General features: G+C 40.0%; 1 protein-coding gene across 1 annotated transcript; it reads left to right on the top strand.

Moving 5' to 3' along the window:
* Window positions 1-6,309: 6,309 nt before the first annotated feature.
* On the top strand, window positions 6,310-13,980 carry lpar4 (lysophosphatidic acid receptor 4). The gene is made up of 2 exons (XM_084430828.1): window positions 6,310-6,507; window positions 12,227-13,980. Exon 2 carries the CDS (start codon window positions 12,428-12,430, stop codon window positions 13,487-13,489), a length of 1,062 nt encoding a protein of 353 aa, XP_084286954.1. The 5' UTR covers window positions 6,310-6,507; window positions 12,227-12,427; the 3' UTR covers window positions 13,490-13,980.
* Window positions 13,981-21,934: the final 7,954 nt, after the last annotated feature.

Below are 21,934 nucleotides of genomic sequence, written 5' to 3'. Positions count from 1 at the left end.
AATATCGGACTGGCTTTTTCAGAATGGCGAGAACTGAGAGAAACAGAAGCCTGCAAAACGAATGCTGACCTGGCTGCTGTTGCAAGTATCTTTCGAATAAACTGTGTTTAATATTTAAATTTAAAGTAATTGTGACCTCAGGATGTTTGCTATTGTCTGTAAAGGTTTTTATTACCGCTGTCTGTTACGGGCTTACTAGTACACTAGATACTATAACTTTGATGTTAGCATTGTCATTAGCAAACACGTTTGATTTCTGTAACTTAGTTGTTTGGCCGTTCCTCTGTAGGTTTTATTTGTGTAACTTACACTTTTATTTTATGTCACTAAGTCAACGTGTCTGATAATAGGCAATAAACATGTTGCACATATCATGATCGAGCTAGAAAAAACTAGGGATGCACCGAATCCAGATTTTTGGGGTTCGGCCGAATACCGAATCCACTGTTTAAGATTCGGCCGAATCCGAAACCGAATACCGAATCCTACTCGCATCCTTATTTCATGAAGTAAACAACGCCACAGCAGTGTATATTTTTATTTTATTTTATTTATTTTATTAACTGAAAAAAAAAGAATAGAAAAAGAATAAGCAGCAACATTATGCCAGGATGACAAGTGGGAAAAACTATTTTGACAATTACCTATTCGTACCCAAGTTCAAACCAAAACCTGTCAATAAAAGTGCAACAATGCAAAGAAAAGTGTTTTTATTTTTTTAAATCAGAATATGTTTGGTGACTTAACTAAAATAATGTTATTGAACATTTACTCAATAGGTTAAACATGGATAGTAGGCTAGGCTGTTTAGTTTTCGTTTATAACAGTAGGCTACGATTAAGAACAGTAGCCAAATAAAACGAAAAATATTACGGAAGATCACACATCTTCTGCATCATTATTAAATTAACGGAAAAGCTCTAACCTTTCACATGAAATGAGAGTTTCCTTTCAAAAAAACAAGACGCTCGGCATTAACAGGTGACAGTCGGTTGCGAGTGTGGGAACGAATGTCCCCAGCAGTACTGAAAAGTCTTTCACTGGGCACAGAGGTCGGTGGCGCACAGAGGTAGATCTTTGCCGTTTTTGCCAGCAGTGGAAAACGCTGCTGGTTTGTCTTCCACCACAGAAGAGGATCCTCTCTAAGAGGAATCAAAGGCTCACCGAAAAAAACGCTTATCTCCACGTCAGCATCCGATGAGACTGCCTCTGTATTGCTACGGTACAGATCGTCCCAGCCGCTCCAGATTCCTGAACAGTGTCGTTTAGTGCGAACTGTCGGGCCGTGTTCCTCCTCAGGCTGTTCAGTTGAAGTAGTAGGCCTAGCAGATGCTTCGTGACCGGATTCAGATAAACGGGAAACGGCCTCCTGCACAAGCAACTTTGATCGACACTGTTCTGTGTCACTCCCCCAAAATTTCGTCTTATATCTGGGATCCAGACTTGTTGCCACAACTAAGTGGCTATTCTGCTCGCTTCCCTCAAATCTATCCTGCAGAGATTTCAGCAAGCGGGTTTTCATCTGCTTTATTCCATGATCGTCTGTTTCGTTGTGGACATAGCGCTTCAACATCATCACAGCTGGCAGGACAGTGGATATGCATGCATTTTCTCCGCTTATTTCTCTAGTTAACTCCTCGAAGGGTTTGAGCACCTTGAGAACATCCTCCATCAGAGTCCACCTCTGTGCATGAATATGTTGCATACCATCTGTTTCGGACACGTAGATGTTTACGGCACGTTTTTGTTCTGTTAAACGATCGAACATCAGATATGTCGAATTCCATCGTGTTGACACGTCCTGGATTAAATGGTGATTTGGCAGCCCCAACTCCTGCTGTAGAGCAGAAAGCCTTGATTGAGCACTTGAAGAGTGCTTAAAGTGACCAACCGTTTTCCTGGACAGTGCGAACAGGTCAGAGACACTTTGTTGTGATAAAAGACTGTCGTGGATGCACAACTGGAGCGTGTGCGCAAAACAGCCAACACTTGGAACTCCTGCCTCGGACATAGCTTTCCGCATGTTTGCAGCATTGTCCCTCAAGACCAGGTGACACTTGTTAACAGGTATTTCCCACGCTTGGATAATTTCTTGCAGTGCATCAGCAATGTTTAATGCGGTGTGTCTTCCATCAAATGCTTTACATTGAAGAATAGCATGTGTGCGCTTAAAATCAGCATCAATCCAATGTGAGGTAACACTGATGTAGGACTGTGTAGTGTACTCACAAGTCCATATGTCGCATGTAAATGCTAAAGCATGTGCTTCGGCAACGTGCACTTTTATGCGGGAACTGATGGACTTGTGCATTTCAGGGATGATTTTGTCGGCAAAAAAGCGCCTGGAGGGGAGTTTGTAACGTGGCTCGAGCAGATGGAGTAGCTCGTTGAATCCAGTGTCTTCCACTATGCTATAGGGCTGCAAGTCAATGGCTAACATTTTTCCAATTGCTGCATGAATGGCTTTAGCTCGTGTGTGATCTGAGGGCCACTGTTTGTTCGGTGTAGGGCTAGCAAAGCTAGTAATGGTCGTCTGGTTATCACACGTTTTTAGCTGTGACTGTCCAGCTGCCGTACCTGAAGTTGCTGCATTTTGGCTGCTGTCTGTAGATTCCTTCATGCACAACTCGTATTCTTTTGGATGTTTTAGACGCAAATGTTTTAACATCGGCGATGTTGTGTACTGCTTAGGGTCCTTGCCACCACGAGACAAATCGGCATTGCAAATTGAACATAAAGCTCGACTTGAATCGCCTTCTTTTGGTTGAAAGTACTGCCAAACAATACTTTTTTTGCTTACGAGTTCCATTTTCAGATTCTTACAGCCTACTACATTTGAACGGTCCTATGTAAACACCTTCACGTAATCAACGGCCGTGTGACGTCGACCAGCGTAGTTCAAGTCTAGGGTTCGGTTTCGGTGGAAAATAAATCTAAGGTTCGGCCGAAACCGAACCCCGTCAAAAAGCCAAGGATTCGGCCGAATCCGAATCCGAATCCTGGATTCGGTGCATCCCTAGAAAAAACGTTCTGATGTTTTCTTAGACAAGCAAAGGTAAACTGTCATTCTACCAGATGAACTTATAGACCTTGCTAATATAACTTAAGACAAATATTAGGCTAACCTCCGATATATATATATATTTTTATGCTCATGCCCACTCTCACAAAAACAAACAAACACGAAAGCAGTAGTTCGCCTCGTTCATATCGTTCGTTCCCGGTAAAAATACTAACGTAATGTTGTTTCAAACCTGTATTAATTTCTTTATTGTGCAGAACACAAAATAAGATATTTTGAAGAATGTGGGTAACCAGACAGGTGCTGGTCCACAGTGAATAGTATATGTTTTTTCTACATTGGAAGGACCAGCAACTGTTTGGTTACCCACATTCTTCAAAATATCTTATTTTGTGTTCTGCACAATAAAGAAATTAATACAGGTTTGAAACAACATTACAGTGAATAAATAATGACATTTGACATTTTTGGGTGAACTATCCCTTTAAGGACAAGCGGCAGCATGTTTAATATTAGGATGCTGTCATTTTAAGACCAGTATGCTGCTCTATACAGCCACGCATCCAGTTTTCTCTCAAATGTTTTCTGCTAAAATGGCGTTTTTCGGGGACTAAAATAGGCCAAGGCCGCGCCCCCTTGGCGGGCTCTGACGCGTAATGGCGTGATGCTAGCTCATTGGCGCACACGTCAGAGGCGCCCGCGCCATTGTGCCGCAGCAAAAATGCGTTTTACATTATAGGCTAACCTTACAGTAAATCAAGGAAAAGGAGTTTCCCCACTGTGTATGGGGAACTGAGGTTACGATAGTAACCGAGTAGTTTTCTCTCAAATGTTTACTTTCACAACATATCCCATAACCAACTGAATGCACTGATACTAACGTTACCATCTTCAAAAGCAGATCGTGGAGCCATTTTAATCGTCCACGTTCAAAATCCGAGCACAGCCGTTAGACGAACGTAGTTATAGCTTAACTTTTTTTCCTTAGACTTTAGCAGTTTACTGTGACAATCTGACGTGGTAACATACAGAATATGGTAAACGAGGTGAAAAGGACCATATTTAGCCTATATAAGCTAACTAACGTTAGTTTATTGACAACCTAGCTGCTAACGTTACTCCGTTGTTGTTCGACAAAAATTGGATTAACAAAAAAAAAAACAATAGGTAGGCCTACTGAAAATACAATAATAGCAGAACACACACACTATGGCAAATATTTACTGTTAAAGATAATACTCAATTTACAATTAAAACTCACCTCAGAGTCAGGAGAATTCCACTGCGAAGGCAGAAACAACCGTTAGGATTCGGAAGGCGGAAAGTGACGACTGCAGCCTGTAGCGCGATGATTAATCAAATACGTAGTTGATGTTCGACGCATGCGCGGAATTGGATACTTTTAACACGCATTTATTAATCTTTCATTTAATGTAATTTAAACTGTAATGCCGAGTTAAGGATAGAAAAATAGATACTTAAATATATATTTCATTAGATGAATTATATTAATTATTATTAATTATTAAATGCAGGAAGGTTTCTTCAAGCATCTCGGAGACCTTCCCAGTTTTTTCTGTTTCTTATCAGACTCGATGATGGTGAGATCAGATCATACCGGCTGTTGTCAGATTCCTTGTGCATACACAAATCTCACTGGTTATTACAATTAATGGCAAAAAGAATGTTTGGAAATTAAACTGATAAACTGATATTTCCTACTGACAAACTACAGCAAAATAACCGACTTAAAACCTTTTTTTTTTTGTTAATGTAAACATAAATGTATATATTTAATACTATATATATATATATATATATATATATATATATATATATATATAGCATTGAATGCTCTACAAATAATTCTTATAAGTTAATAACAAAAAAGATAGGCTATAAATTACATGAAAAATAGCACTCCAAAGAGCGCTCAATCTCTATCTCGGCAGACATTTTCCTTCTAAATATTTAAAAATTGAGTGTATAGCCTAAAGTTAAACTTATGATCTCCAATGTTGTTTTGAGTGTTGTAGACAATGGTGTGAAAAGCAACTATAATGAATAAACATTTATTTGACTTGACTGAGGTGTTATTAGTCATGTGAACTTGTCTTTTCTTTCAATTTAATCTAATTTTTATTGTTGAAAATGTTTAGCTATATTAGAATGATATAAATGGCATTAGGCCTATACGTCTATGGGAAATTGTATAAAAACAGACAAAAAGAAGAGAGAAGTTTAATTTAAACTTTAAAATTAAAATTTAATTTAAACTCAGCGAACTCTGCCAGAGTGATGGATATCATAATAACTAGTAATAACTTCTTCATATCTCTGGACCATCAATAACTTTACATGTTAACCTTCTCAAATAAATTAAAAGCCTATTGTTTTATTCCTGATATGCAGGATTCAAAATTAACTAGGTTGGTAGATTTTTTTAAATTACGCGGCAGCCAGATTTTTACCACCAATTGCATGGTACACTGTTAATTTTGGATTACATTACAAACATCATATCCAGTAAAAATAATAGGCTTTTTAAAGTAAGATTTGTTCTTAGAGTTTTTAAGGGATCATGTGTTGTCTTGTAGACACAATCCAGTGCAAATAATGGATTTTTTCTTTTTCTTCCTGCTGAGCAGAGTTATAAATGGAAGGTCTTATTGAATTTCACATTCAATTTTAAAAAGCAGCCAAAACGTAATGAAAGTGGGCTACCTAAACAAAACTTGCATGGGCCCAAAGGTACAAAAGCTGCTCTGGGCCCGAACGGGCTGGCCCACAATGGGCCACCATGGGCTTAATGTGGGCAGCCCGCTAGTGTGGGCTGCTCACAGTTAGCCCGCGGTGAGCCCAAAGCTGTGGGCCTCGCCTGGGCAAGCCCACACTGGGCCTGTTTAGGTTTGGTGTGGGCTGGCCCTAGCCCACTGTGCCCGCAAAAAGCCAGCATGGGCCCCGCAGGGGCATGTTTGCAGGGTTAGTATGCATGACAACACACACACACACACACACACACACACACACACACACACACACACACACACACACACACACAAATCGCCATCAGTTGGAAATAAAATATTGCTTTACTTGCCTCGGTAGACATAACTGGTTTTGAAATAGCCGGTTCCTCTGATCAGCTGGGTTGCTCGTGGCGAGGGACAACAGTTCGTTTTTATGACAGAGTGTTCGAAAGCATTTACTACCAGACACTAGGGGGAGCTTCGTAGAGAAAAAACACTCAGACTTGCCTGGTGTCCCTTTTATTATTTGTAGTTTTGGTTCTCTATATGTTTTATAGCACAGCTCTCTCGAAGCTCTGTTTCTTCATCAGACTCTCCAAGCGCGCTCACGATAATATGCAGACAGGCGCGTTCTCGCGGAACACGGATGGTGGTCCAGGAGGACTCGGGTTTGTCCAGTAGGTCTCCGGTTCCTGATCTGGGCACTGCCTGAGGACACTCCACAGAAACATTCATGTAAGTTTTCTTTTATTTTCTGTAGCTCGCCAGCTGCTCTCTTAAAGATGCTGTAAGTTAAACTCTGAGTGCTTGTTATCGTCGCGGTCCTTTAAAATATCCATCTTTCTTTAAAATATGAGATTTCCCTGAAGAACCGCGTCACAGTTAGAAACACTGTCAGATCTGGTGTTCGCTGTGATGTTTGAACAGTTCACTGTAGTCCCCTATGCGTGTAAATATCCGTTAAACTCAATAAATCAAATATAGGTCAGGTCATTCACATAATGGTTTTAAAGCAGCTTTACATAGATGTATATTTCACAGTCAATAGCCTTACAAATAATAGCCTACTTTAATAGAAAATCGATCACGGATATATGTTTCATTTAGGACAATTAACAAACCAAGCAATGCAGTCCTCACATGCATTATTAAAGTAGTGATTTTGAATGTTATGATTAAATTGTAATATTACTGTTTGGCAGAGATGCAGCTATCACACATTTAATATGTTTCTCACACAAAGGTCATGGCTTCAGAAGTAAATCATATGGGGCATGTGATGCATTTTACTGTAAGCTTTTGCTTAATGCATTTGTTGTAATCACATAGAAAAAAGTTTTATTTACCAAATTTGTATTTATTTAGTAACAGTAACATTTGTAAACAAACAAAATAAGTATGCTAAATTAAAGGGATAGTCTACTTATCACTAAAGATATTGTGTAGAATGACCACAAGTAAAAACTGACCAATTTAAAAAAAAAAATAATAATAATTATACAGTACATGTTTTTATATCATTATAAAGTAATTAATTAGTTGACTAGATGCTGCACTACTGCCTGACCCAAACGTTTATGGTCACGATCGTTACCTTCTATTTGCATTAGTTTATATCCATTTGTTCACTTTCATGCATTCGATATGCTGCAAAGTTGCACATTTAAAGCTAGTGATATGAGAAAGCAATCTCGTCACGCAGCCGACAGACACATATCAACCCATCAGAAACACATTAGATTTCAGTTCTTTTATCGTCACTGTAACACGTATTTTGATTAGATAATCATCAAGTGTTCTAAAATAGAAGCAAATAACGTGTGAAACTATACATATAATAATGTGTCTAATTTCAATGCCATGCCTTTGTGTGTAAAGATGATGGCTGTTTCGATTTATATGAAATGTTAACACTTCACAATACGAGTCCATCTGTAACATTAAGGTTTATAAAAGTATTGTTCATTGTTAATTTCAACATTAAATAATACATTTAACATTTTAAATGTTAGTTAATGCGTTAGTTAATGCACTATGTGAATTAACATGAATGATCAAGGTATAATTATTATATTAATATTTTGTTATATTTAAAACTTACAATAAACATTTTGCCATTTTTTATTTATTTAAAGAAATCAAAATTGAAGAAACAAAGTTAAAACTGAACACAATCTTGCTGCTCAAACTGTGTATAGAATTTTTTTTATATTTTTTTGCTTCTCTTGTATTTTGCATTTACTTTTGTACGTTTAATATCACAAAATACTTGTCATACTTAAGTACAAGAAATATTACATACTTTAAAACCTTTACTCAAGTAATATTCTTAACAGTGACTTTAACTTCTACCAAAGTCATTTTCCGGTAAGATATCTGTACTTTTCCTCAAGTGTGGCTTTCAGGTAGTGTATCCTCCACTTCAGTGTGTGAGTGTGTGTTCACTTCTCACCACTGCTAATGTGTGTGCACTAGCTTGGATGGGTTGAATGCAGAGGACACATTCCAGGTTTATGTGTCCATACTTGGCCTTCACATGTCACTGCTTTCAGTCATGCAGAAATGGCTGGGGAGCACAGTTTGGTTTCGCTTTTCCAGCGATAGAGATCATAATAGAGGTATACTTAAGCAAGGAACAACTAAAGGACAGGCAATCAGACAGTAACATATAGAAATATGGATATAAAAAAAAAAAAAAAAGGACACAGTAATTTAACAAAACATAGAGTGAACAGTTCTGTCTTAAAGGTCTGGAGTGAAGTTAAACGTGGAGGTTTTGAGCTAGCGTAGGACAAGCGAGCTGTCAGAGATTGATCTAAGAGTGCGGACAGGAACATATGCATGTGTTAATCCTGCTAGATATAAGGCTGCTAAACCATGGCAGACCTGAAAAACTGAATGCGAAATACGGAGCAATGTGAGCAGATTGTTTTGTTAAATGCCAGAACACAGGCAGCTGAATTTTGCACTAGTTGCAAACGATTAAGGGCTTTAGTGGGTCCGCCACAGAACAAGGAGTTACAATAGTCCAGCGAGCGGTTATGAAAGCATGGATAACCTTTTCAGCATCTTTAAGACTGAGCAAAGGTCACATACGGACAATATTGCTAAAAAGATTTAACAAGCTGGCTGATATGCGGTTTAAAACACGATTCAGGATAAAATAGTGACCCCAGATTCCATACAATGGGTGAAGGCCTAACTAAGGCTATATCAATATGGACGGGTCATGTTGACAAAATGCCAAGGGATGTGGGGCCAACTAACCGGATTTCAGTTTTAACAGTATTCAGCCATCCATATTTTAACATCTTTAAGGCCAGGCAGTGATGAACGGGGTGGGAAAACAGAAATGGGCTGGGCAGAAAGATTTGTTTATCAACAGTGTAACTACAACGATTAAGACTATGACGCTGAATGATCTAGCCAAAGAAGAAACATATGAATTAGAAATAGAAGTGGACCAAGAACCGATCCTTGAGGTACACCAATGAAAACAGTGACTTAGCAAGATGTGTGTTGATTAACTCTTTCACACGTACGTTTAATACTGAAACAGTAAAATGCTTTCAAGTACGTCACACATCCTTTTCCAGCACTTCAAAACTCAAATATTATCATATTTAAGTTATTTTTAATGTGATGACCAAAACATTATTTGTTCATCCTTAAAATATTACCCCCATTCATAACACTAAAAGTTTCAAGATGTAGGAAAACACACACTTATTTAAAAATACATTTTTTTTTAACTTTTTTTTTTTTAAATCAAGGAAATTTCTTTGGCATTTATTTCTTTTTGCTGTATCGAAAATGTACCGAACCGTGACACCACTGTGTCATATCAAACTGAACCGTGAGTTTTGTGAGCCGTTACTGCACTATTTATTACAGATGTTGATCTACCTCAAAGTTCACCTTGATTGCATTGCACACATTTTGTAACATTTTATTTAAGTTCAAGAGTTTCTTTTTTATCTTAATATAAGACATAAAGAAGATATTTTTGTTTACATTTTATTTTTGACTGCTAAAACTAATATAATTTGTTGTTTGCCTTCATAATGTGGATAAATAAAATAAAAAACAGGGGTTTAAATTCAAACTTTTCTACTTGTCTTAAAAAAAAAAAAAGGTTATAAAAATTGTCAATAATTATCGATACCGAACGATATGAAAGATTATATCGTGATAATTTTTTTAGCTAGCATATATCGCACAGCCCTATTTAAGGCAACCATTATTTTAGAAAGTATCACATCATTTTCATGGCAACGCGTTATGCTTGTCACATGACATACCGCATGTATAACTTATATTACATTTTTTATTCAAAATACTATATTTTGAAATATCTGATATTCTTGTTGTCAAATACATGTAAGTGAATGTGTTTTGTCGTTTAAACACCTTTATAATGGTCATAAAACATACAATTTATCTTTGTTAAAGCTACAAAAGTGATTTTATCTTTCTCTTTTGTTGAAGATGAATGCACGGATCCAATATAATGATACGCATCCGTTTTTTTCCTCAGTTGTTTACAACTCATAACCTACCGTGTTTACGAGGATACTCCCTGAGATGGGCATTTTGAGTTCATTGTGTGTGCACTTGCCCTGTTCAAGTTCAGAAGAAGAGAAAGAGGCCTGAGTTCAGTGTGCACACACAGAAACAGAAGCAGTGCGCGACTTTCAGTATTCTTGCACTTGATGTCTAAACTGACAGGACTAAATCAAATGATAAACTTTTACTCTATGATGGTTAAACTTATGGCTAGTTCACACTACAGGATTTTAAGCCCAATTTAAGCCCGATTTGCAAGTTAACGAGCTTGCCGACAGGTCGAGCTGTAATCGCGTGCAAATCTGCGGGTGATCAGCGCTCGCCAATCTTTAAGTGTGAAATACGACGCATCAAACACACTCGCTAACACATCGCTGACGCCAGACAAATATCTAGCATGCCAAATTTTTCCATATTTAATACCATATTTTTTCGGGGTTCTAAACAGATCATTGCGCAAACAATATATATATATATTTTTTTTTTACCGCCAATTTTGTCCCGCCGTCCATTTTCAAATAGACAATGCGCCATTTCCCATTCCACTTCTTGCGCATGTTTTCGTGACAAAATGTGGTTTTGAGACCGGATAGAGTCGTTGGGTGACAGAGTTGTTGTCAGCTCGTGTAGTGTGTAACCCCCTGTTGCAGATCATTTACGTAGTGTCACATAGTGTGAACAGCACAACGACTTCAAGACTCCAGAGCAAGTCATGTAGTCTAAACAGCACAGCGATCTGCCGACGTTTTAAGTTGTGTAGTGTGAACTAGGCATAAGCAATTAATCTGCGAATCACATGCTTTCTGAACTGGAACCGATCAACTACGCTCCCTATACTATCCCGGATGTGCACATCACAATATTGATGCTGAAACGATATATTGTGCAGCCCTGTCCTAAAGCTCAGCGGGCAATGAAATTGTATCTGCGCTAAACATGTATAGGCAAGTGAAATCGTACAATTTACTTTGTGTGATTTACTCGCATTGTAGAGAGTTGTATTTAAATGTCTGAAACCTAAAATAAATATTATGTGGTTGAAAACACTGAATACTTCTAATATACGACAAGCGAGAAAGCAAATTTGAATTTAGCCGTTGATCACATGACACCGGTATGATTGTACACATCAAAGGGTCAATGCTAGTGTATTGTTGCCTGTCCGATAGATATGAAATTAACCACTGTTAGGCAGTACCATGAAACTAGTAGCAGAGAAAGCAGGACTGAATGGCAAACCGTTTCAAAAGCTGCACTAAGATCTAATAGGACTAGAAGCCAGGAGAAGGTCGTTTACTACTTCTTTAAGAGCAGTCTCAGACTGAAATGGTTTGTGTGGATTATTTAGCCAAGTGATACTGTATTTGAGTGGCGGACACCTTTTCAAGTACTTTAGATAGAAAGGGAAGGTTGGAAATAAGTCTGAAGTTACTTTTATCAAGACCAGGTCTCTGTATTATTGGAGTGATAGCAGCTATTTTTAGACCAGGCGATACATGACCAGTAGAGAGGGATCAGTTTATAAAATATAAAAAGATCCGTTTGTGATCATAAACGATGATCATAAAATCAAAACCCATTGATTTCAGGGGGCCTGTAATCAAAATGCCCCCTAACCCTAACTTAAGACACAATATTCCTGTCTTCCCAATCCATATTTTAAATGTAACTTCCTCAATGCATTCAGGGAATGACCCATGCATGTGTATGTGAGCGCAACCCGTCAAACTCTGCCCCCCTCATTACACTCCCGCAGTTCACAGCTCATGAGCTGAATCAGGGGTGTTAGATGAGGGAGACGTATGAGATGTGTAGTTAGTGGTGTGGGTCAGGACAAGTTTGGGAAGCACTGCTCTAACTTATTTTCTCACTGTCGTCCTCCATGCAGGAAACTACAGATTTGCCTATCGGTCTATGCCTTAACCAGACAAAGGTAGCTGACTGTACCTTCACAAAACAAGATGTGATCATCTGACCAAGCTTTGTGGAGCTGTGAGTAGATGATGGGAAGGACGGCTCGTGCAGAGCTCCTGCTGACTGTTGGGAATTAACTGGAAACAGAAGAACAGCTTCCACTGCATGTGCCATAATGGCCAGCCTTGTTCTTAATGAGACTGGGATGGACAATTGTGGCATCGATGACTCCTTCAAGTACAACCTGTACGGTGTGGTGTACAGTGTGGCCTTTGTTCTGGGACTGGTCACTAACTGTGCTTCACTGTTCGTCTTCTGCTGTCGCATGAAATTGCGTAACGAGACCACGCTTTTCATGACCAATCTAGCTTTATCAGACTTAGTGTTTGTGTTTACTCTTCCTTTCAAAATCTTTTACAACGTGAATCGCCACTGGCCTTTTGGGGATACAGTGTGCAAGATCTCCGGAGGAGCCTTCATCACCAATATCTACGGCAGTATGCTCTTCCTCACATGCATCAGTGTGGACCGATTCCTGGCTATCGTTTACCCCTTCCGTTCACTCTCCATTCGGACCCGCCGCAATGCTGGGATCGTGTGTGGGATCATCTGGTTGTTGATACTGGGCGGAGGCATGTCAGTCACCTTCTTCTCTTCCACCAACAAGTCCAAGGCTAGCACCACCTGCTTTGAGGGATTCTCCAAGAAAACGTGGAAGACACATCTGTCTAAGATCACCATCGTCATTGAGGTGGTGGGTTTCCTCATACCACTGATGATCAATCTCGCCTGCTCTTCCATGGTGCTCCGGACTCTGCGTAGACCCGCTACTCTGTGCCAGATCGGAACCAACAAGAAGCGTGTTCTGCGCATGATTGTAGTGCATCTGGCCATTTTCATTGTGTGCTTTGTACCTTACAATTCTGTTCTGTTCATCTACGCCATGGTGCGCACTCGAGCGCTCGCGAGCTGCTGGGTCGAGAAGCTCGCGCGGACACTGTATCCCATCACGCTTTGTGTTGCCACCTTCAACTGCTGCTTTGACCCGGTGGTCTACTACTTTACCTCGGAGTCCTTTCAGAAATCACTGACTACCGGGAAGTGCCAGGCCTCGCAGGAGAACATACTGAGGAGTGATTGCCCTGTGCCTGCCCTGGAGAATGCTGGTACGGTTGAGCTCCACACACTGGCCAGCAATGGAAAAGATCAGGGGTGTGTTTCCCAAAAGCATCGTTAGCCGACTATCATCGCAAGTTCTCTATTAGTAACGACAGAACTTGCGACGGGAGTTGGCTTTGGGAAACACACCCCAGGTCAGTGAGACTCAGAAGAAGAGTCAGAAGAATGGATTTCTCATCTCAGGATGTAGTGCGGCAGAAAATGACTGGAATGTTGCCATTTTCACTGACACCCGTTCATGGGATATCTACGTTTAAAGGACTTCTTACTTCTCTGTGATTGTTTTCTTGATTGTCTAGTAGCAGTGTGTCACTGTATTTGATCAATGAGTATTACCATACCATTTGCATTTTTATTGTGCGGTATTGTATTTGTACCCAGTCAAAGCACCTTCTGACAGCGTTGTTACAAATCAGTGTTATTGATTTGTGTGAATGTGGAATGTTTGTGTAAATTTTTCTCTCTCAATCTGCAAAATTTGGTTTGCCTTTTACTGAATGAATACATAGATAAATAATGGTAAGCAGTTAAATAATAAATCTCATACACTTACTTAAGTGATGCAGTTAGGTGTGTCTTTAATCTAGACGTAAACTGACAGACTGTGTATGAATCCTGAATAATGCTAAGAAGGCTGTTCCAGAATCTAGGAAAATTCTCCTGCAGAGGATTTTCATAGTTGTGGTAAAGATATTATTAACTGGCAAGAATTAGCAGAATTAATACACTCTTGTAAAAGTGGTAAGATTAATTGGGTTTCAAATGGTTAGTTCACCCCAAAATTGAAATTCTGTCATTAAAGGAACACTTTTTGGGACTTTAGCTTATTCACCGTATCCCCAAGAGTTAGATAAGTCCATACATACCCTTCTCATCTCCGTGCGTGCCGTAACTCTGTCTGACGCACCCAGTGCTAGCCTAGCTTAGCACAAACACTGGAGGTAAACGGCTCCAGCTAGTATACTGCTCCCAATAAGTGACAAAATAACGCCAACATTTGAAGGCGAAGCACTGCTACTTGCTACTAAACTAATCTAGAAGACGGCTGTGTCTCATGTGACCTTGTTATTTGTACACGCTGTGACTATACACATCACAACATGTAAATAGGAAAATGTTGGCGTTATTTTGTCACTTATTGGGAGCAGTATGCTAGCTGGAGCCGTTCACCTCCAGTCTTTGTGCTAAGCTAGGCTAGCGGTGGGTGCGTCAGACAGAGTTACGGCACGCACGGAGATGAAAAGGGTATGTATGGACTTATCTAACTCTGGGGGATACGGTGAATAAGCTAAAGTCCCAAAAAGTCGCCGTGTTCCTTTAATCACTCTATATATACCCCATTCGGTTAGGGGGGTTATAAGGTTGTTGTTTTTTTGGCAGAATTTAATGAAACTTGGTGTGCATCCTCAGAATGTCCTGGCATCTGCATTAGTTCACATCATAGTCTGAATTGATTTATAAAGCACAATAAAACAACAATACTTGACCAGTAGTTTATTACAGATAAAATGAATGGCCCATTGGCATCATCAGCTTGTAAGCCTGTTGGAATAATATCAGTTGAGGACGTAAGTTTAATTTAATTTAATTAAGTAAAGTTTAATTGCGCAAGTTTACGAAGAGAGTTTATAGAAATTGTAAGGAAAAAAAAAATTACAGAAAGGAGGGATATAGAGGGATCATAATCTGAAGGGACAATTAGCTGTCTGATATCACTTATTTTAATTGTGAAGTAGCTGAGAAAACTTTCATAAACTAACTGGCTCATCAAAGTAAAAATCAACAGAGGTATTTATAACAAAATTTACAGTGGAAAGGAGAATTCGAGGTCTATGTCGATTTTTAGCTGTGATGTCTGAGAAGTATTACGATTTGGCCGCTTTCACAGCTTTTTTTTTGACAGTAGGTCAGTGAAGTACGGAAACTCTCTACAATGGGCTTTTGAGAACGGATGCTGTCGCCACCCTTTCCAGTTGTTCTTGGACAGTTTATAAAAGTACAGTGTTTAGTGCACAGAAGTTCAGAAAAAGACTCAAATCACCAGGTCTCAGTAACAAAAAAAAACAAAAAAACATCCAGATCATTAGAGGTGAACAAAACCATGTAAAATAAACTTGTCTTGTTTGGCAGTGATCTAGCGTTTACCAGGGCCATCTTGATTTGCGTTGGATCACCAGCCGGCGGTGCTGCACGACTCTGAAACGAAGGACGCTGACCGGCACTGAAGAGAGCCCTGGGGTTCAGTATCACAGGCCGAACACACTGCTGAATAACCTCATCACAGGCCGAACACACTGCTGAATAACCTCACGTGATCGCGGTGAAACAGTGGACAACCAAACTATGATCTCTTCAGACCTGTGCACGACAGAACTTCAACCGGGCTCACCATATTAAAGAGCATTTGATTCACCAATAGTGTGCAAATGGTTTTAATAAAAAAAAATATATATATATCTGGATACATCTATATCTGGTCCACCACTAGACCAGCTCTAACCAGCACAAACCAGCCTGGACCAACACACAATACTGGTCTACGCTGGAATTTTCAGCAGGGTGTAAACAAATCTAAACTTTCACAGAAAGTCTGATAATGTCTAAGTATGCACTGTCCAGCCCCCAAAAAGTTGCTGTTTGGATTTAAATAGGCAAATATGTAAAAGTCTATGATTGGATCATTATTGCTGTGCTTATTATGTTTCCCGCATATGTTATATGACCTTGACCAAAAACTGATGCCCTCTTGATGGCGATAACATCACAACTATTTCCATCAAGAGGAGCATCAGTTTTGGGTCGAGATCTTGTATTGGCAATGCAAGAGTCCAGCCCTCTGTAGAGTCAGACGTTCAGTGAATGTAAGGTCTGGACTCCTGGAATATGGCCATGACGTGTCTTCCCACATGGTTGTTTAAAGAAAGAGAAGCTACACACTCCATCAGTTAGTGTTAGAAGAACTGTTGCCAAACATATAACGTGTTCACTGTCACTATATCACAGCCTAGAGTGTCCGAGTTCACACACCTGTTTAAAACAACCTTTCGTGACCTCAGATTGACTAAAATCATTAATGATTCAGACTGAACATCATTGTTAAGCATTGTTTTGTCTGATAAGTAAATAAACAGCTGTACACACATATATATCACAGTGGCAACGTGAGTTTTGTCCATCAGAAGGACTTGCACAACAGCGTGTGGGACATCAGACACTGGGTGTTATGTGAAGACTGGGGAAATCCACTCGCTTGACCAAATGCTTATTATGACTGCAGCAATGGGTCCATTGTGTCGGACTGAACAAGGCTTGTGTCCAGGTCACCAAAGCCGCCTTAATTCTCTTAAATATGCTGTTGCAGGGCCCGTTTGGCACGTAACCTTCATCAGATTATGGGAAAGCACTCTGAATCATTCACCAGGGGGTTTATTCCCCTTACTTTTATATGCCTATTTTCATCATTTTCAGTTGTTAATAATAATCAGTATCCTGTTTTATATGTCTTTCGATTTTCTCTTTCCAATAAATTACCTAATTTATTATATGGTGCAAGCAACATCATAATCAGAATGAGCTTTAATGCTACATGCACAAGGAATTTGATAATATGTCGCGGCCATGCAATCATTTTCTCGAGGTCACGGCATCCTTATGTTGTGGGAATGTGACGTGAAGTCGTGGCCTTGAGACCCTATGTTGAGGGGAACGACATATTTTTCCTCCTGACCACAAGTTTAATGCGTAAACAAGCCTGTGTGACCATAGCAACCTGGGATTATCAGAAACTGAAATAATTCAAAATTAAATATTCATTTATCAAGAAAGAAAGACAAAAAAGTGCAGAATTAAGAAATTACACCAAAGGAGAACAAATGCACAACCAATATTATTTGAATCATAGAGTAATATAAATAAAAGATCTTTAACGCCACCTGGTGGAAGTACTAACAAAATACTTATCATCTTAAAGTACAATCTCAATTGCTAATAAGAAAATTATTAAACACAATTGCATGAAAAATTCCTGAATGGAATACTTATTACTTTATGATGTAAATAAGACATACATCAGGGTTGGGAACACACACTGAAGGAAGAGCTGAGATCCAGGATAATTCTGTCACAACACTGTGTGAAATTCACACACCTTTTATTTAAATCTGAGAGAAAACTGTGCCGTGGTGTGTGCCGGATCAGTCTCTGAGATCCTCCAAACCCGTGTCAGTGTTTGTCCTCCATTTCTGCTGTTAGAAGAAACATTACAACTATTTCCTCTCTTTACTGCACACGAGGCAATGCATTTTTTGTTTTCTTGAAGTAAAATAAGTCTTGTTTTCTTATTCTTTTCTTATTTCCTATTCTCATATTATATTAAATAGCTTATTTTTTCCTCAGTAAATGAATAAGTTGAGTGATGTTTGACTGTTAGACTGTCAGCAGTGAGTCCAACGGTCTGATGACGAGACTAAACTAAATTCTGCTATAAAAACTCAGCAAACTCATTTTTAGTCTATTATGATGTCTGTTCTGTTTTTAATTATACATTAATAAAAGATTCCTTGTGGTATAAATGTAGAGAAAGACTGGACAAAACCATCTAAATTATTTTCATTATTATTACATTACTAAATTTATAAACAAACAACTGTTTGATCTATCAACATATTAACAATAGTTAAAGCCGGTTCAAATGTCATTACAAAAATAAATAGGGTATTAAAAAACATGACATTAATTGTCACGATCCCTGTACTGTCTCTTGTGTTTTGTAGGACTTTTATGTTGAAGTGTATTCTTAGTTCCCATTGTTTCTGTGTTCGTTTCCTGTGTTTGGTTCCTGTTTTGCTTGTATCTTGTTTGTCGCCATAGTTACCCTCATTTGTTCCCATGCCATCTAATCACCAACACCTGTTCCTCGTCAGCCCCTTGGTCACCAGTCTATTGAACCCTCTGTGCTTCTGTATGTGTGTTACTGTTGCTGCGCTCTGTGGATTTATGCGTTTATGTTTTCTTAATACTTGCTTTTGGATTCTCGCTCTGTCTCATGCCTGTTCACATGTTAAAGAGGCAGATGGGAACGGGAAACCCAAGACTCGGACAGAAATAATCACCAGACACAAAGAGACTGCTTGAGAATGCTGACAGTAACAGGCAGAACAAAACAAACATCCTGAAAACGGGCCTGTACCGTGAAGCCGGTTTAGGAGGATAGCCAGGTGTGTTTCAGTTCAGTTTGCTCCAACCATGAAAGTGGTTTGGCTTTTAGCGTGTTCATCGCCATAGTAACTCACGCTCCACGACTAACCTGGGCTGCGTTCAGCCCCGACAAAACGTTGCACAACGTTGGACAGGGCATCAGCCAAGATGTTGTCCGCTCCCCTCTTATGTTTGATATGGAGGTTGTAGCCGTATATGCAGACACAGTAACTGCATTCGCCTTTCTAAAATCAGTACAGAAACGAAGTGTTCCTTCGGACTTAGGCGTTAGCAGCTCCACGGACTGTAACTAGTCTTGGCTAGGCCGTGTTCTACCAGATAGCTGACTTCTCTCTGCATCGCTTCTCGTTTGGCTATCGGAGAGCGATAAGCATGCTGCTTAATAGGTCTAGCGTCACCCACGTCAATATCGTGCTCCAGCACTGTGGTGCGGGATGGCACATTACCTAAAATGGAAGGCTGAGCAAGAAGTAAATCGATCACATCCTGTCGTTGAGACGTGGGTAAGTAAGACAATTGTTGAACTAAAGTTGTAACACCTGATTTTAAAATAATGTTTTTGATGCTACATAATTAAGGGACCAGAGACTTTCTAATTTCAATGAGCCATGTGTATTACACTACAAATCAACATACAGTCAGTAACTTACAATGTACATATAGTTACGCAGTTGCATGGGAAAAATCAAACAGTTCAGTTCAGACTTTTGTAGCAGTGTCTTTGATTACTCAAGGTTAAGTCTTAAGTGACGTAGAGGCAAGATGAAATAGTACTTAAGTGCCCTGTTGATGAGGCCCCATCTGCCTGCAACCGAGCTTCCCAATAACTGTCAGTCATGTGAACTGTAGTTTATAAAATGAACCATAGATGGCAAAAAGATGTTGTGGACAAAACGAAGACAGTTAATCCGATTTTTTTTTATCAAGGTCCTATCAATAGTTCAGCTTCCAGCTCAGGCCTGCATGTTGAACCCTCTGCATCAAACAAACAGATAAACTTAGTACCACCATTAACACATTTACTCATCCCATATTTACATAAACATTACCCAACATCATATATACAAATAAAGTACTAACAAGATCACTTGATAAAGAACCTCAGGTTCCTCAAATGAGCGGAAAAAAGCAAGACCGCATTGGTGAGCAAGCTTCTCCATGTGGTTAACACATACTTCCTACTCCATACTTCTTCTCGTACCCTTTTATGCTACTAGGCATCTCACTGGCTAGAGCGCCCCTAGTGGCAGGATTAAATAACACACGCCCTGAAAGCTAATGGGACAAAATGTAACTGTAAAACTGTTACAAAGTAGCCATTAACTCAGAGTTAGCCAACCTGCCACACATATGATCTTCACATGGCGTTGCTAGATCAGGCTCAGACCAGTCACTAACGAGAGATGTAACTCCCACCACTGCCACCGTTGGAGTCTGCACCGGTTCCACCGGATCGCCATCTCTAGAATGAAAAAGCTTCAGCATGTTTACATGACATAGGCGTGTTTTTCGTCTACGGTCAGGTGTACGGATGATATACCGTATTTTCCGCACTATAAGGCGCACTTAAAAGCCTTTATTTTTTTCAAAAAACGACAGTGCGCCTTATAATCCGGAGCGCCTTATATATGGATCTGGCGCCTTATGTTAACGTCTGTTAAACAACCGCTGACTTAAACCTTGTTTATACTTTCGCCTGACACCGGAGCGCGAGCCTCCGCTGACTGCGCGCGCAACTCCCCAAACAGACGAGGCATTTATACTTGACGCAACTGTTTTGTTTTAGACTGAACACCAGACCATACAACTGATTTAGACGCGCAAACTGGGTGCCGGTGTGATGAGATGTACTACTAATATCCGTCTGCTCGGGCAGATTCGGCTCAAAGTCATGCATCTTCGGATTCAGAGGCGCGCGCGCTGTTAAGCCGAATCTGCCCGAGCAGCCGGATATTATTTTTTTTATTAACTTCGCGCTCATGCGGACGCGTCGAGTATAAACAAGGTATCTTGGTTTACATTTGGACTTTGGATGTGATCTTAGGCTTGAAAAGGTTGGTGACCACTGCATAACGCAAACCCAGTCAAACATTTGACTGCAGTATCTTCTATTCTATATGCGCATTATAATCCGGTGCGCCCTATATATGAAAACAGTTCTAAAATAGGCCATTCATTGAAGGTGCGCCTTATAATCCGGTGCGCCTTATAATCCGGTGCGCCTTATAGTGCGGAAAATACGGTAATCTGTCTCTGAAACCTTTCCACATCATATGGCCCTGAAAATTTGGCAGTAAGGGCAGACCCAGGGATGGGCAGCAAGACCAACACCTTGTCACCTGCATTGAACTGCCGTTCAACTGCTTTTTTGTCAAACCGCCTCTTCATACGGGTCTGTGTGGAAGAAAGTGACTCCCTTGCCAGCTCCACAGCACGATGTAACCGCTCCTTGCACCGGGAAACAAAATCCAACACGTTAGTTTTGGGAGACTCATCATACACCATCTTTTCTCTCAACATCTTTAACGGACCACGCACGTTATGGCCAAACACAAGCTCGGCTGGACTAAAACCCAAAGACTCTTGCTTTGTGTCACGAGCAGCAAAAAGTACAAAAGGGACTCCTTCATCCCAGTCTTTACACATCTCATGGCAGTATTTTTTCAACATGGACTTTAACGTTTGGTGCTAACGTTCCAAAGCTCCCTGTGACTCGGGGTGATAGGCGCTAGACACTGAGTGAGCGATTCCTAATGAGCTGAGAGTTTGTTTGAACACCTTGGAAAGGAAATTAGTTCCCTGATCAGTTTGTACCACCTTGGGCAACCCATTTGTAGTGAAAAATTTGACTAGTGCCTTGGTTACTGATACGGCTGTGATTCTCCGTAGGGCAATAGCTTCTGGAAATCGGGTGGCAACACACATCATGGTGAGCAGAAACTGATTACTGACTTTGGTTTTAGGTAACGGGCCTACACAGTCAACCATGACGTGTTCGAATGGTTCACCAACTACGGGAATGGGCTGTAATGGGGCCGGTGGAACAGGCTGATTTGGTTTACCGACAACTTGACAAGAACAGGCTGTGTCCCGCAGTATTCTCACTCTTCGCTGGTCTTCTGCTTTCCCTGTCAAAGAAACAAAACCTTCAAAAATAAAAGGTTTAAAACAATCATCAGTCTCGCGCATCTCAGGCTTTAGCCCCTGGGGCCGGGGAGACGTTTTTATTCAACCCCACCCCCTTTGGTTGTTTTTGATTTGTACTGGGTTGCTGACCCTTCCAAGC

Source organism: Rutilus rutilus, assembly GCF_951802725.1.
Source record: "Rutilus rutilus genome assembly, chromosome: 14".
Classification (NCBI taxonomy): Eukaryota; Metazoa; Chordata; class Actinopteri; order Cypriniformes; family Leuciscidae; genus Rutilus; species Rutilus rutilus.
The sequence above is the reverse complement of the archived record's forward strand: the minus strand, read 5'-3'. Positions and strand labels throughout refer to the sequence as shown.